Source organism: Cnephaeus nilssonii, assembly GCF_951640355.1.
Source record: "Cnephaeus nilssonii genome assembly, chromosome: 2".
Classification (NCBI taxonomy): domain Eukaryota; kingdom Metazoa; phylum Chordata; class Mammalia; order Chiroptera; family Vespertilionidae; genus Cnephaeus; species Cnephaeus nilssonii.
In genome coordinates this window covers 6,586,175-6,603,128 of record NC_137073.1, presented here as the reverse complement: position 1 = coordinate 6,603,128, position 16,954 = coordinate 6,586,175, and the positions used below count along the sequence as shown (strand labels likewise).

General features: G+C 51.7%; 1 protein-coding gene across 1 annotated transcript; it reads right to left on the bottom strand.

Moving 5' to 3' along the window:
• Nucleotides 1-91: 91 nt before the first annotated feature.
• On the bottom strand, nt 92-12,183 carry PLK1 (polo like kinase 1). Its single transcript, XM_079791938.1, has 10 exons — nt 11,362-12,183; nt 10,518-10,686; nt 8,430-8,574; nt 7,507-7,600; nt 6,099-6,318; nt 2,289-2,444; nt 1,393-1,470; nt 1,044-1,198; nt 772-954; nt 92-562 (listed from the first exon to the last, which is right to left on the bottom strand). Exons 1-10 carry the CDS (start codon nt 11,767-11,769, stop codon nt 356-358), a joined length of 1,815 nt encoding a protein of 604 aa, XP_079648064.1. The 5' UTR covers nt 11,770-12,183; the 3' UTR covers nt 92-355.
• Between the last annotated feature and the right edge of the window lie 4,771 nt (nt 12,184-16,954).

Below are 16,954 nucleotides of genomic sequence, written 5' to 3'. Positions count from 1 at the left end.
TGGGGATAGATGTTGGAGCAAAGATGTGCCGAACGCCCAGGTGCCAAACACCTCTCGGAATACAAGAAGGAAAAGAAGATTCTCATGTGTTTAATGTGCATAAAGGCAGGGAAAGGACAGTCCTGAATCCAACAGCAACATTCTGTACATACAGTGCGGGTGAGAGGGAAGGAAGGGGCCATAGAACCCACACGCAAACATGTACAAAAATAACTTACACAGCAGCCCCACCTGTAATGGCTCTCTCCACGCCCAGGGCTGGGGCACACTATAAAAACCAGCACCAGGGGAGCTGACCAGAACGGGCCAAGGTGCTGGTGGGGGTCCTGGGGGCACCAGTCCCAAGGGGGTGGGCCTACGAGGAGGCCTTGAGGCGGTTGGTGGCCGAGCGCGAGCTCAGCAGCTTGTCCACCATGGTGCGGGCGTATCGGAGCCGGCTGGCCAGCTCCTTGGAGCAGCCGAACTCCTCCAGGAGGCTCAGGCGGTACGTGCGGAAGTCCCGCTTCTCGTTGATGTAAGTCACGGCGGCCATCAGCGGGCACAGGATGAGCTTGGTGTGGTCCTAGGGGGAAGGAGGGACAGATGGTGACCAGTGAATTGAAGGTCCAGCTGTGTATGTGGGGGAACAGAAGGAAGACAGCCCAGCTGATTGGGGGCCCTCACCCCACTCCCTTCCCGCTGCCAAGGACAGGTCCCACATCTCCCACTCCCCGCCCGACCCGAGCCCCCGGACAGGCACCGACCCCCACGCCCTCCCCCGGCCCGGCTCACCTGGAAGAAATTGATCTGCACACAGCCATTGCTGAGGTGCAGGATGATGGCACTGCGGGTGCGAAACCAGGTGCGCAGGTAGGGCAGCCGGGCCAGCTCGTCACCTTCCCGGGGCGTGATATTGGCCCCTGCCTTCAGCAAGTGCTCGCTCATGTAGTTCCGGAAATACTTAAGGAGGGTGATCTAGTTGGAGAGTCAGAAGTCCAGAGTTAGCCCACCCCGGCCCATCTCCCTCCCAGCAGCATGGGCCACGCGGGCTGGCCAGCACCCACCTTCTTGATCAAGGAGTTGGGGTGGGAATTCACGGTGAGGTAGGACTCGGTGCCGTCGCGCTCTATGTACTGCAGGCTGTCACCGTCGTTGTAGAGGATAAGGCGAGTCGAGTCATTGAAGAGCACCCCCACGCTGTTGTCACACAGTTGATATCCTAGTGGAAGTGGGGGGAGACCTCAGAAAGGGGAGCAGGGAGCAGGGGGACATGGGGAGCTGGCACTCGGGGGTCTGGGATGGAGCTGGGAGAGTTGGGAGAGGACCTAGCAGCCAAAAAAGGCAGGAGGCTGGGACAGGTCAAAGGGTCACAGGCCGCACCGGGGCCACCCACCCACTCTGGAAGAAACCTACCAAGGCCGTACTTGTCCGAATAGTCCACCCACTTGCTGACCCAGAAGATGGGGATGCAGGCGGGATCCTCGGCCTCCTCTGGGACGGAAACAGACAGATGATTGGTCAGAACCAGGCTCTACCCTCAGTGAGCAATGAGCAAAACCCAGCCTTCATGGAGCTTGCATTCTAGCCATAGGGACAGAGACGAATCAAAATAAATATGAACAAAATATTTAAGTTGCTTCCATCATGGTGAGAGTCAGTGGCTGGCAGATTCTCTAGTTTTCTAAGTTTGAGGATTCAAATATTGTGAGAAGATAATTCCAAATACATCAAAATGTTATACACAGTGACTGCAATAACCCCTTCTCTAATACAGAAAACCAACATGGAAACTTCAGTCTGTGGGGTGAGAGGTGCTATAGATAATATGAAGCAGGCACGGGGGATGCCCAGTGCTAGGAGCGGTGCCAGGAAATGCTCGGGAGGGGCCACCAGAGCCGACATCTGAGAAACACGTGTGTGAGCCATGCAGAGATCTGCAGGAAGAACGCTCCGGAAGGGACAGTGTGCGCAAAGCTCTGAGGCTGGAGCTCATCCTGGTCTGTTATTTCAACCGTCTCGAAGGCCAACCAGGCATTCACTGAACAGAAGAAACTGTGTGCACAGGTACCCAGGCCGCAGTGAGGTGCTGGGAGACGGGGGACAGAACCCATGAGTCAGAAGGGAAGGGCCAGACCATGGAGGGCCTTGGGCGTCAGGCTAACTCATCGGGATTTAATCCACAGGAAATGGGGGAACTAAACATACTATGAGGACAGGGGCCTGGCCAAGGCCCACACTTTGCGGGCTGAGACTCCCTGGCCTCGCGAGATGCCCGGGGCAGCCTCGCCCCAGACGGCTGCAGTGCCCACCTTGCCTGACCAGCCCCCGCTCCGAGGGCTTGGCGGCGTTGACGCTGTGCAGCTGCTGCAGCATATCACCAAGGTGGCAGTCGACCGCCTCGCTGGTGTCCCGGACCACGGGCTCTTCTTTCTCTCGGGGCCGCTCAGGCACAGGGTTCTCCGTGCCTAGGAGGTGAGACGTGGTCATTAGCGGGCACAAAGCAGCAGGTTGGGAGGGTGCGGGACCCCGTGCCACAGCTGGTACTCTCTCCCCAGAGAAGACCCCTTTAGCTGCTATTGCTTTGGGTAAACCCAGTCAGTGTCAGGCTCTTAGAGCTCAGGCTCTCACTAGTACCCCGCACCAGGCAAGGCCTTTAGAAGGTCCACAGCCACAGTCACACACTGACAATTACAAGTACCTGCAGCATCCAGGAGAATGGGAGGGGTCAGTAAATGGCAGACCAGCAGGATGAATTAAGCAGGCACTTAACAAAAATGTAAGAGAGTTCCCACCCTAAAATGTGCTCTATATACTTATGTGACCAATGGCCTGAAAAGATCCACACTGAGACGGGACACTGGTCATTTCTGAGGGCAGAAGCATGATTTTGTCTAAAGCTTATCTGTGGAATCCTTTCCCACTACCATGTGCTCATTCCCCTCGTGAAATATGAAATCCTTCTCTACAATATTTACAGATCAGAGTTTCAATTTTAAAACGATGCTGTGGTAAAGACTTAAATGTGAAATATTTCAGATTTGCCTTTAAAACTCTAGCCAAAAAAAGGAGGAGCATGTGAAATAAATATAGGCAAACATAACTGATTGATTTCAGAGAGGAAAGAAGAGGGAGAGAAAGATAGAAACATCAATGATGAGAAAATCATTGATAGGCTGCCTCCTGCAAGCCCCCCACTGGGGATCGAGCCCTCAACCCGGGCATGCGCCCTTGACCGGAATTGAACGTGGGACCTTTCAGTTCGTAGGCCGATGCTCTATCCACTGAGCCAAACCAGCTAGGGCCCGTTCTCTCTACTTTTGGGTAAGTTTGAAAATTTCCAGCATAAGAAGTTTTTACAAAATGTTTTATGTCCAAAAATTAAAGCCAAAAGAAGAAAAAAAGCAATCCTTAAAATAGCACAATTACATGATAGCCCAAAGAATAAATAAATACCCATGAGTCCAGACTGACATAATCGAATAAATAAATACATGGGAGAGAGCACCAGCTCCTCCGTACGGAAGTATTCCCATGAATGAATGTGCAGGAGCCAGCAGAGAAACATCACTGTCAGAACACCATGGGAACAGCTGCCACGGCGAGAGCCACCAGGAGTGCTGGCATCGGTGGGCGGAGTCGGAGGAGCAACAGTCTCAAAGCAGCCCTGGCAAGGCACGTTTTAATCATCAAGAGAAAACAGTGATGCTGCAGTGGAGAAGCCCGTCAGACACCACCAAGACCAAGTGATCAAGACTGACATCACTGGCCTGGCCCGTGTGGCTCAGTGGTTGAGTGTCAACCCATGAACCAGGCAGCCACCGTTCGGTTCCTGGTCAGGGCATATGCCCAGGTTGCCAGCTTGGTCCCCAGTAGGGGGCCTGCAGGAGGCAGCCGATCAATGTTTCTATCTCTCTAAAAAATCAATAAAAACATTAAAAAAAAAAAAAAAGACTGACATCACCAGTAAAAGAAATGTCAAAAAATTAACCCCAAAAGAAAAACAGATAATCCTTAAAATAACAGTATTAGGTTATAACTGAAACAAATGAACTTATATATTAAATTAGTATATTTTAAATTGATGCTATATCAACACAGAAAAGTATTTCATTCAAGTGATCTTTTTTTCACACTATATTATCTTTAGTGAAATATATTCCCAGGACAAATAGAACTGCAAGAAAATAAAACATTCATTTAACAAAAGGAACTAGTTTGTATATGTTGAAAAATATATGTGTATTAAAGTAGGGAGACAAGATTTTCTGTTAAAGAGAAAAGAAATACAAATATAGCCCTAACCGGTTTGGCTCAGTGGCTAGAGCGTTGGCCTGCAGACTGAAAGGTCCCAGGTTCGATTCCAGCCAAGGGCATGTGCCTTGGTTGCAGGCACATCCCCAGTAGGGGGTATGCAGGAGGCAGCTGATCGATGTTTCTCTCTCATCGATGTTTCTAGCTCTCTATCCCTCTCCCTTCCTCTCTGTAAAAAATCAATAAAATATATATTTTTTAAAAAGAAATATAAAATCAAAGAAGTAAAAACCCTAAAACATTATGTTAGAATCACTTGTAAATTACCAAAAGAAAAGCAGTAACTTCACAGTTGAGAGAAAGATTGCTATAAAACAAGTTCGTATCAACATTAAATTTCCTGAACCTGATAACTGTGCCATGTGCTGTGGTTTAGTAAAAGAATCTTTGTTTGGGGATAAATACATTGAAGTATTAAGTTGTAAAGATTAGGGTATATAACTTACAAACAATTCAGAAGAAAGAGGGAGGAGAGGAAGAAAGGGTACTGATGAAGCAAATGTGAAAAAAATATGTCAATTGTGGATCTGGCTAAAGTGGATATAGGAGGTTTTGTCTATTCTCACACCTTTTCCCAAGTTTGAAATATAACAAGTTAAATAAAATGTTGAAAAAATGTGAATCAGGCCCTAGCCGGTTTGGCTCAGTGGATAGTCTCTTCGGACCCATTCCGTACCGCGGTTACAGACTCCTCCCCGGCCTGCGCCCTGGTCCGGGCGTGTGAAGGAGGCAACCAATCGATGTGTTTCTCTCACATCGATATTTCTCTCTCTCTTTCCCTCTCTTTGAGAAATCAATGGAAAAATATCCTCGGGTGAGGATTAACAAAAACAAAAGAGAAAAAAAATGTGAATTGGAAATATCACCATAAACTCAGGCCCCCCTTCCCCACCCCCACACACACTATGTATTTCCTAATTTGTCCTCTGAGGAGACCTAGAAACAATAATAACCTAATCAGTGGCATGTGGTGTGATAAGATGCCCATCCTTTTAAAGACAGACTCACTGAAGTTATAGGGGATAAAATGGTATGGTGTCTGCTATTAACTTCAAAAACTTCAGAGGAACAAACAGGAGATGAAGCACACGTGGCACACTCTTCGTGACACGAACCTGGTGGGTGCTCGGGAGTCCACTGCCCTCAGGTCTCTGTGGACATTTGAAGTTTCTCATAATTTTCTCAATGAACCACACAGGAGTGACGATTAGAATTTCTCGGTGTGCCGTTCAGTCCACTCTGCTCTTTGGGCCTGACAGGTGTGATTCAGCCGTGCTCGGTCTATCTAACACAGTGGTTCTCAACCTTTCTAATGCCGCGACCCTTTAATACAGTTCCTCACGTTGTGGTGACCTCCAACCATAAAATTATTTTCGTTGCTACTTCATAACTGTAATTTTGCTACTGTTATGAATCGTAATGTAACTATCTGTGTTTTCTGATGGTCTTAGGCTCTACAGCAGCGACCCACAGATTGAGAACCGCTAGCAGGGTCACCTAAGACCATCGGAAAACACAGATATTTACATTACGATTCATAGCAGTAGCAAAATTAGTTATGAAGTAGCAACGAAAATAATTTTCTGGTTGGGGGTCCCCACAACGTGAGGAACTGTATTAAAGGGCCGCGGCATTAGGGAGGTTGAGAACCACTGTCTAACAGAACCAAGGGCATCTTCCTATGGAGGACGGGGCCATGGGGCCAGAGCCTGTCCTGCTGCACCCCGCACGCTGGGCCAGCCACCCACACATTGGAAGCCTAGGCTCTTTGGGGGGAGGGGTCTGTGGTCTGCCAGGCCTTGTTTTACCTTTATTGAGGACTGAGAGAGGCTTCCGGTTGCTGGGGTCCAAGCTGCTGGGAGCAATGGAAAACCTGGGTGGGATGGTGAGGCAGGTGATGGGCAGTCGGGCGGGGATGTAGCCAGAGGTAAAAAACTCGTCGCTGAGCAGCTCGTGGACGGTGGGGCGGGCAGTGGGGTCGGTCTGAAGCATCTTCTGAATGAGGGAGGCGGCCACGGGGTTGATGTGCTGGAGCAGAGACGGGAGAGCCATAAGCCACGTGTCGAAGCCCAAGTGCAGCACGCACCAGGACCTGCAGCCTATTCCCCAGGCAGCCCTGGTACCACAGGCCCAGCCAGCAACTACAACAACGCAGTCCCCCTCAGCTGTGCTGAGCTGACAAGCGTGAGAATGGTGCTTCTCCCTCCTCTTGAAACTCCTACTCCCCACTAGACTCGAGAACACAGGCTTTGGGGTCACAGAGACCTGGTGTAAGTCCCAGTTCTGCCCACACCACCAGTTGTGACAAGTATCTTCATCTATAAAGTGGGGACACAGTACCAAGCCTGGAGCCCCAGTGAGACGGTTCCGTGGGCTATAACCTAGCACAGGTCAAATGCATAGTAACAGCTTAGCATTAACTCCACACCCACTGTGCGCCAGGGAACGATCCTAAACACACCCTATTATTCACCCAGTTAGCCTTCACAGAAACATGTAAGGGGTGGAGGCCTCTGTGACCACCGCGCCCTTGTAGATGAGGAAACTGAGGCACAGAGAGGTTATGTGCCTAAGAATATGCACTAAGTGTTAGAGCCAGCACCCACACGGAGGCAGTCTAGCAGCTCAAGGACCCACACCCTGAACCGTTCCATGCTGTGTCCGTCTGACAGCTAACTGACCCTTTAGGACTCTTTCTTCATGGGGACAGGGCTCTGGGCTGCACACAAGACAAGAAGACTAAACAGGAAAGCGGCCATGTGCCAGGTGCATTTTCACATCACGTGGATCATCATTCATGGTGATCCACGACTGTGAGCACCTGCTGTTTGCAGGGCACCGTGCGAGGTGCTGCAGAGGCAGCAGCTCTGGCTCAGACAGGGCCACAGTTCAGAAGGTCCAGGCCACTGGCCCATCTGCATCAAGTCCACTGCCAAAGCTGATGCAGCACTTCTCCTGCCTCCTATCCCATCCCATCTTTTTGGTGTTTGTTTTTCCTCTGAAATCGACAAACTCCCTTCCCCTGGAAAAAATGCTTTTGCGCACAGATGTTCAGTTCTGTATGCAGTTTCGGACATGGATCCTCGAAGGCTCTGAGGCTAGCTGAGGTGTGGAATTGACCTGTGTCCCCAGGTTCTAGCTGGGCTCAGTAAATAGCTTTGGGGGCGAGGGGGTAACAAAACATAATCAAGTTCAACTCCAAGTGTTTTTAGTCACCTTGGGAATACTGTAGTCATTCTTCTTGATCCGGAGGTAGGTCTCTTTTAGGCACGATGTCTCAAACGGTGGTTTGCCCACTAACAAGGTGTACCTGTAAGCACAGGGGGGTTTGGCTCAGGGCCAGAGTGAAGGCCAGGCATCCTCTGGACACGCCCTCTGTCCCTGAGGACAGTTCCCAAGCCCACGGAGCCGCCCAGAAACCAGGACACTGGCAGAGAGCCTCAGTAGATTAGAGGTGAGGAGAAGGATTCTTGTGGGCCAGAGATTTTTCAGCAAAAGCCAGCTGTGTTCTAGGGCCCCAGAGGCCGCCAGCCGATACAGACCACGTCACGATGGGGCTCCCCGCTCCGGCAGAGGCAGCTCTGTGTTTAAGAGTTCTGTACTTAAAGCCTGGAGTTTTCATTTGAAATAGCTCCACTGGAAAAAGAGTATGAAGGCCATTGCCACAACTCACTCTGACTCGTCCCAGGCCATCAAAGCCACACCTGCAAAGGCGCTCTCCCACCACTCAGCTCTGATGGCCCCGGCCTGGACAGGCCGCAGGCAGCTCTCCTGCAGCTCCAGCTCCTGGCCCACGCCCTCACGCCCTCACGCCCATGCTGCTTTCTAGATCAGTGGTTCTACAGCCTTTGCGCACGAGATCAGCCAAGGACTTGGTTAAAATCGGATTCTGATTCAGGTCCTCCATTTTGAACGGGTTTCTAAGTGATGGCATTGCTGGTCTGTGGACCACACTCTGAGTAGCAAGGGGCCCGGCTGCAGGAATCCTACAGCCTACACCAGTGTCAAGAAGAGATGGGGAATTAGGCTTTGTTTTGGGATAGTCTGCCCTCTGGAGCAGCCTTTTCACAGGCAGATCGGTTCACAGGTGGGATTTCCAAAAGAGCCCCTGCGGAGGCCAGGTGGGTCCCCCAACTTACATAATGCACCCAATGGACCACACGTCCACCTCGAAACTGTGCCCTTTCTTGCTCAGCACCTCAGGAGCTATGTAATTAGGAGTTCCGCACAGGGTCTTCTTCCTTTCCCCGTCGTATTCCACCTTGGTTGCCAGTCCAAAATCCCCTGGGACAGAGGGAGGAAGGGGCGTACTCAGATGCTAGCCTCCGTCATCTGTCAACACAGACTGCCTTTATGGTCCTGTTGGACCCCCGAGAACCAGGGTCATCTGAGCCCTCAAGCTCTACTCCTGTACGCTGCCAGGCCTCCCCAGGAATCCCCCACCATGCTGGCCCAAGGAGGGCGCCTCTCAATGACCCCCGCCCCCCGCAACCCCTGCTCTTAGGAAGGAGGGCTAAGCTTCTAAAAGGGAATTGGCAGGGAGAGAGAAACTAAGGGATCAAGCAGGCAAACTTCAGGACTGCTACTAGGCAAGTCTGTGAGGAGTAGGGAGGGATTGGGATTGTGGCAAACCGGGGGGAGTCTAAAGGGAACAGCTGCTTTTCAGCCCAGCGAAGAGCTGCCCGAGGGAATGCTGTCCTTGTACCGCTGGAGTGTTTAAGAAGAGCTGCAGTCCTGGCCGCTGTGGCTCAGTTGGTTGGGCATCATCCTGGACTCCAAACGGTTGCTGGTTTGGTTCCCAGCCAGGGCACATGCCCCGGTTGCGGGCTCAGTCCCGGTAGGTGTGCAGGAAGCAGCCAATCGATGTCTCGCTCTCACATCGATGTTGATGCTTCCCTTTCTCTCCCCCTCTCCCTTACTCTCTCTCTAAATATCAATTTAAAATCTTTAAAAATAAATAAATAAAGCGCTAAATCAAAACTTTAATGATCAGCCTCCCAATTTTAAAAATGGAAAAATCATTTAAATTCTTGTTTAAAAATAGTGTCAGAAATAACAAGTGTTAGAGAGAACTGGGGAAAAGTTCCTCATACACTGCTGGGAGGAACATAAATTGGTTCAGCCACTATGGAAAACAGTTTGGAGGGTCCTCAAAAAATGAACAGAGCTACCCTATGGCCCAGAAATCCTCTTCTGGGTATCTACCCCCAAATTTTGAAAGCACTTTTTGAAAAATGCCGAAACCGGTTTGGCTCAGCAGATAGAGCGTCGGCCTGCGGACTGAAGGGTCCTGGGTTCGATTCCGGTCAGGGGCATGTACCTTGGTTGTGGGCACATCCCCATTAGGGGGTGTGCAGGAGGCAGCTGATCGATGTTTCTCTCTCATCAATGTTTCTAACTCTCTATCCCTCTCCCTTCCTCTCTGTAAAAAATCAATAAAATATATTTTTAAAAATAAAAAAAAATAAAAAATATTTTTATTGATTTCAGAGAGGAAGGGAGGGGGGAGAGATAAACATCAACGATGAGAGAGAAGCATTGATCCACTGTCTCCTGCATGACCATTACTGGGATGGAGCCCTCAACTCGGGCATGTGTCCTGACCAGGAATCAAACCGTGACCTCCTGGTTCATAGGCCAACACAAACCACTGAGCAACACAGGCGGGGTGAAAACACTTATTTTTAAAGACATATGTACCCTTATGTTCATTGCAGCATTATTCACGGTAGCCAAGACATGGAAACAACTTAAATGTCCTTCAATGGATAATTGAAAAAAGATGTGGTACATATATACAATGGAATACTACTCAGGCATAAAAAAGGATGAGATACTGTCATTTGAGACAATATGAATGAATCTTGAAGAGTATTTTGTTAAGTAAAATAAGTCGGACAGAAAAGGACAAGAACCATGATTTCACTCACATGTGGGATACAAAACAGAAAGCAACAAACAAACAAAACAAACTCATAGACAGTCAACAGTATGGCAGTTACCAGAGGGGAATAGGAATGGGGGAGGATGAGGAGTAAAGAGGGTCAGATACATGAAGGAGACTAGACGCTGGGTGGTGAGTACACACTGCACTGTACAGATGATGTACATTGAAACTTACAGTGATCAACAGCCCAGGCTTCCTACCCCCTCTTCCTCCCTCCCGGCCTCCTCTTCATTCCCACTTCTTTGTTGTGTCCGGAACCCCTGCAGGCCCAGCACCTCACCTATTTTCACCTCTAGATCCTCATTCAGGAAGAGGTTGCCTAGCTTGAGGTCCCGGTGAATGACCCGGTTTCGGTGCAGGTACTGGCAGCCAAGGACCACCTGCCGCAGATAGTAGCGAGCCTCGGGCTCCGTCAGTGCTTTCCTCCGTTTGTGCAGTTCCAGGAGAGACTGGGGGGCGGGGGGAGAGGAAAGGAAGGAGGAGGAATGGGGGGTCGGTACTGAGGTCCTCAGGTGGAGGCGGTAACATTAGGTAAAGGCAGCCCAGGACACCCCACCCCCATCCCCGTCATTTCTCTTCCAGAACAGCTAGGATCTGGGCTCTCCCATGAACCTGGCCACACCGTTCATGGCACCCCCCTCTCCTACCAGCTCCTGCCCAAGCCCCTGACCTGGGACCCCTCTGCCAGCCCCACTCCCTCATCTCAGAGTCCCCAGTAATCCCCTCCCCGGTCTTTTCGCAGCAGCAGATCCCTTTCCTGAACCTCCAAAGTGTAGCTCCAACCACCCTCTCCCAGACACAAGCCCAATCCGGAAGCTCCAGGTCCATGGCACCATTCCCCCGGACTCCACCCTTAGCAACTCCGGAAGCCCTAGCGTCCATTAGCAGGGCTCCCCCCCCTCCACCCAACACCCCGCGTCCAGGAGCCAACTTCCCTGGCAGCAACAAGACGCGGGCTCCATTTAACCGAAACCCCCTCCTCCAGAAGCTCCGAGCTCTGCCCAGGAGCTTTTCCGCCGCTAGCTCGGTTCCCAGCACCTCCCCTCTAGGGCCTCCCGCAGCTCCGGCTCCCGGCGCTCCACCCCGGCCCCGGGCAGCTCCAGTCTCCCAACACAGACACTCACTCTCCGGCGGCAGAGCTCCAACACCACGAATACGAAGTCGTTGTCCTCGAAAAAGCCGTGGAAGCCTACGACATGCTGGTGGGCGAGGCTGCGGTGAATGGATATCTCCATGGACATCTTCTCCTTCTGGTGCGGCTTGAGCAGCAGCGACTTAGGCACGATCTTGCCCGCGAACACCTCCTTAGTGTCCGCGTCCGAGATCTCGAAGCACTTGGCAAAGCCGCCCTTCCCCAGAAAGCGGCCCCGCAGATAGCGCCGCCGGCTGCGTGGGTCCACTAGGACCTCCGGGATCTCTTTCCCCGGCGGGGCGGCCGCTGGAGCCCCCGGAGCTGCAGCGCCGGGGCCGCCGGCTCTCCCTGGGTCGGCCGGTGCCCGCGCCAGCTTCCCTGCAGCCGCCGCCGCACTCATGCTCCCGGACTCCCCGAGCCGATCTAGCAGGGTCTGGGCAAAGGCTGACACCGCTCGGCTCCTCCTCGAATTCAAACGCGGCGCCGGGAACGTTACAAAGGTCTACGCGCCGCTGATTGGCCGCGGGGATTTAAAATCCAAACCCGCCCGCCGCGCGGCACTCTGGGTGCGCTCGGCCCCACAGCCGCCTTTAAACAGCGCAGCCCGAGCGGCGGGAGGGGGAGGGGGGCCTTGATTGACAGGGAGTCGGGGACTGTAGACACGTGGGATGCCAGGGCCGTAACCGAGCCGGAGTTCTGGGTTTCTCCCTCTCTCGGAAGCCCAGAAGCCCGGGAAGTACCTCCTTCAGGAAGTTTTCCTTAAACCTTCCTCCACCCCCACCCCGTCTTCTAGAATATAAACTCCGAATAGAGACCCGAGAGAGAGCGTGGGAGAGCCTTAGAACCCGCCTCCCATGCCATCAGTTCTCTTCCGAGCCAACCCCAATAAACTAAAATCCAGGTGAAAACAGGATGCTTGCCATAAACTTGCATCTTCATGTCAAGGTCCCCACTCCTCTCCTTCAAGTAACAGCTGTTTCTGTGACCCTGGCTTACAGAGCAACGCTGCTCGGCGTATGGTCCAGGGCCCACCACCATTACCACCACCTGGGAGCTTGTTAGAAAGGCAACTTTTCAGGCCCCGCGGCAGACCTCCTGAGTAGAATCTGCCCAGGTGATGCCTACACATACTTAAGTGTGAGAAGCTCCATGCCAGAGCCCTCCACTGCACAAGCAGGTGTGGCGTGCTCACTGCTGTACTTCCCAGTGCCTCAAAGAGTAGACCCTCAGTGTTTGGTCAGAGGGAGGGATGGCTGGTTGGCACAGTGCCTGGCAAACTGACAGGCCAATGCCAAATCTGGCCCGCAGGGGTGTTTTGTTTGGCCCCACTTTTTATTTATTTTTTTAGCCCCCATTTAACATTTGGATTTAAAGCACTTAAAAATCAAGAGCTCTCACAAAATTCAGATCCATGGCTTTTCCTGCAAAACAAAAACAAAACTACTAGCTCTGGCAACTCTCTGCCTGCACATTTTCCCATTCTGACAAGGTTCCCAGCTCCCCACCTGCCACCTTTGACCATTTGCCTACCTAGCTACTATAGATACCTGAATGGCAACCCTGGAGTGGCAAAATAGCCCAGTTAGAAGCTCTCCTCTGTGCCCCTGTCACCCTACTGTGTCTCTGATAGAGCCCAGCAAAAGTCAACCACATCATAAGTACTCTTTACTTGCCTCCCAATAAACTGCTCAGCAATGAAGATGTCCTTCCTACCCCATGTCCCAAGCTCCCAGTGCAATGCCTGGTAAAAAGGAGTGGCAAATGGCCAAAACCGGTTTGGCTCAGTGGATAGAGTGTCGGCCTGCGGACGGAGGGGACCCAGGTTTCGATTCCGGTCGAGGGCATGTACCTTGGTTGCGGGCACATCCCCAGTGGGGAGTGTGCAGGAGGCAGCTGAATCAGTGTTTCTCTCTCATCAATGTTTCTAACTATCCCCCTTCCTCTCTGTAAAAAATCAATAAAGTATATAAAAATTAAAAAAAGGAGTGGCAAATGTTTGCTGAATAAAAGGGAGTGATGTTGTTGTTTTTAATTAAGTCATTATTTTTTTTAAATCTCTATGGTGTATAGTCTTCTATTTTCTTTTTATTGAAGTTGATTCTACATACAGAAAAAGTATACATATCATAATTGTATGGCTCAGGGAATTTTCAAACTAAACATCCCATGTAAACAGCACCCAGACTGAGAAAGAGAACACTACCGATACCTCAGGTGTCCCCCTTGTGTCTTGTGTAGGGGTCCCCAAGACCACTCCCCAGGTCGATGATTCACTAGGAGACTCACAGACTCAGAATACAGCCCTACTTGTGGCCGTATACGATGTATTACAGAGAAAGGCTGTGCAGCAGAATCAGCCAGGGCAAGGGCACACAGGCAAAGTGGGAAGGGAACCGGGCGCAAGCTTCCCCGAGTCCTCTCCCAGGGAAGTCACACAGGACACACTTAATTCCTCCAGCAATGCGTGTGACCACCCAGCAGAATGGGCTGATTAGGGACTCAGTGCGGGGCTTTCACTGGGGCTGGCTGCATAGGCACCGTCCGCCTAGTACACTCCCAATTCCAGATTCCCAGAGGGAAAGCAGATATCGCAAAAGCACGTCGTTTGCACACGGTTTGGGCACAGGGAGCCACTCATCGTTTAGTGAATGAGGAGAAGCCTCCTCAAGTCCAAGTTCCCAGTCGCCAGCCAAGGGTCAACCTTGCAAACAGGCCTTTGCAAGGCGAGCAGTCTCAGGCTGCTTTATTAACTCATTTCTACACAGTTGACCCTTGGCCCTGGGCCCAGGCTTCTTTGCAGCCAAGTTCTTATCTGTAGGACCCCACACAGGGGAGACCCGTCTGCAGGACCGACCTCCGCTATACCTATTAGGGTTCCTGGATTTAGCCGTTAAAATAACTCCCAATAACCGTAAAAGTCTATCTGAGAAAGCCAGATGGCCTCCTCCTTAGTTCCTGTCTGGCACGTTTTTACCTGGCCCAAGGTAAACTCAGGTACAGCACAGCTGTGGCCTGTAAGTTCCAGCTGCCCTGAAGCCTCCAGGGCCGAGCCAGTGCGGTGATGGGCACAAAGCACAACCCCCTGAAAATGAGTTTATTATGTTAGGGTACACCAAGGACAGACATTCGTCAGGCAGTAGAAGTTAACAACGCTCCAGTGTAGGTAGCTCCTACCATAGGATCTCCCTCCCTAGAGTTCCCAGGCCAGTATGAAAAATTCGTCCAGCCCAGCCAGTGTGGCGCAGTGCTTGAGAATCGACCCGTAAACCAAGAGGTCACATCCTTGATCCCCAGTAGGGGAAGTGCATGAGGCAGCTGATTGGTATTTCTCTCTCTTCGATGTTTCTATCTCTCTTCCTCTCCCTTCTTCTCTCTTTAAAATCAATTAAAAACATATTAAAAATTAAAAATTTTTTGTTCAGTTCTTGGTTTTCCAGGGATTGCCTGAAGGCTGCATGGAGGGAGGCTGTTCCCATATTTCGTGTCCATGGTACCAGTTTATGCACCTCAGGAGTGTGGACAGCACTTGAAGGTGTTCTGATGGAGAGTGCAGGAGCTTCCTCTGTTGTCATAGCCAGTGCTGCCGGGTGTAACCACAGACTCAGCAGTCTGAGCTCAGTGTCCGCTCAGTGCAGGGGGGGAAGCACTGGAAAGCTTCCAGGAATAGTTCTGATAAACTAAGATCAGAAAGCTCTCCCATCCCCAAGGCTCCCCAGTTTTCTGCTTTTTCTCCACTGTTACAAAGTCAGCATGCCACACCACTCAGCAATCCTAACTGTACATATATCTTTTCTTTAAAAAATATTTTTTATTGATTTCAGAGAGGAAGGGAGAGGGAGAGAGAGAAATATCAATGATGATAGAGAATACTGATCGGTTGCCTCCTGCATGTCCCATACTGGGGATCGAGCCAGCAGCCTGGGCATGCGCCCTAATCTGGAATCAAACCCTGACCCTCAGATTCATAGGTCGATGCTCAACTTTGAGCCATGATGGCCAGGCTCTTTTCTTTTTTTGATGGTTCTTCAAACTGCTTTCTTTTTAATTTTACAATGCACCATAGACATTATTCTATGCAACAGATGAGACTCTGCTATTGAAACATAGAGGGCTGCAGTTGGATAGGAAGAAAGACACCTAGAGCAAAGTATAAGCATAAGGTTAAAGCCCTGTGCTTAGCGAACAGGAGACTACACAAGAGGAATGTCTTCGACGCTCCTTTGTGGGGCCCTACAGCCACCCGAGTTCCCTTGGATCCCTTGGGTAGAAGGGGTCCTGTAAACTTTTTTGCATCCACATAACGCTGCCTCTTCCCCCACCCCCGCCCCCACCCTCCACCCCCATTTCTGTCTGGTTTTCTTCACCTCATCCTCTACCCGAGGCAAATCCTCAAATTCTCTTAGCTCCTCACGGCTCAAACGCATATCCATGTATGGCCTCTTTGCATTCCTTGAGGTACTGAGCCAGCCCCTTGTTCTTTTCCTTTCGGCTTTTCTGGGTACATCATCCCCAGCTGGGTGCTTTCCTACAGCCCTTGGTTCAATGGCTGGTTTTTCTTCTTTTGGTTTTCCCTGTCTGGCTCTCACTGGCTCTCCCTGGCTCTCTGGCTCCCTGGCTCCCCCTGGCTCTCACTGGCTCTTCCTGGCTCTCTGGCTCTCCCTGGCTGTCTCTGGCTCTCCCTGGCTACCTGGCTCTCCCTGGCTGTCTCTGGCTCTCCCTGGCTGTCTCTGGCTCTCTCTGGCTCTCCCTGGCTGTCTCTGGCTCTCTCTGGCTCTCCCTGGCTGTCTCTGGCTCTCCCTGGCTCCCTCTAGCTCTCTCTGGCTCTCCCTGGCTACCTGGCTCTCCCTGGCTGTCTCTGGCTCTCCCTGGCTGTCTCTGGCTCTCTCTGGCTCTCTCTGGCTCTCCCTGGCTGTCTCTGGCTCTCCCTGGCTGTCTCTGGCTCTCCCTGGCTCCCTCTAGCTGTCTCTGGCTCTCCCTGGCTACCTGGCTCTCCCTGGCTGTCTCTGGCTCTCCCTGGCTGTCTCTGGCTCTCTCTGGCTCTCCCTGGCTGTCTCTGGCTCTCTCTGGCTCTCCCTGGCTGTCTCTGGCTCTCCCTGGCTCCCTCTAGCTCTCTCTGGCTCTCCCTGGCTACCTGGCTCTCCCTGGCTGTCTCTGGCTCTCCCTGGCTGTCTCTGGCTGTCTCTGGCTCTCCCTGGCTCTCTCTGGCTCTCCCTGGCTGTCTCTGGCTCTCCCTGGCTGTCTCTGGCTCTCCCTGGCTGTCTCTGGCTGTCTCTGGCTCTCCTGGCTCTCTCTGGCTCTCTCTGGCTGTCTCTGGCTCTCCCTGGCTGTCTCTGGCTCTCCCTGGCTGTTTCTGGCTCTCCCTGGCTCTCTCTGGCTCTCCTTGGCTCCCTGACTCTCCGGCTCTCCCTTCTTCTCTGGTACTTCCTCATCTCTTGTCTCTCCCTTGTTCTTCTCTTTCCCTCATTTTCTAACTTTTCCTCGTCTTCCAAAGTACGAGCTCCTTCTGGCTTTGCAGCATTGAGGGTGTTCTTCATTGCCTGGCTTCCCTTCACTTTCCCTGCAGAGCTTTTTCCTGTTGAGATGTC

Bases quoted from the DNA above. Each gene is read 5' to 3' on its own strand.
- PLK1 (XM_079791938.1), bottom strand. From the start codon at position 11,769: ATGAGTGCGGCGGCGGCTGCAGGGAAGCTGGCGCGGGCACCGGCCGAC. The intron at 8,575-10,517 runs GTGAGGTGCTGG...CCTCTGTCCCAG, and splicing joins GGATCTAGAGGTGAAAATAG to GGGATTTTGGACTGGCAACC. The intron at 563-771 runs GTGAGCCGGGCC...CCTTCCCCCTAG, and splicing joins TGCAGATCAATTTCTTCCAG to GACCACACCAAGCTCATCCT.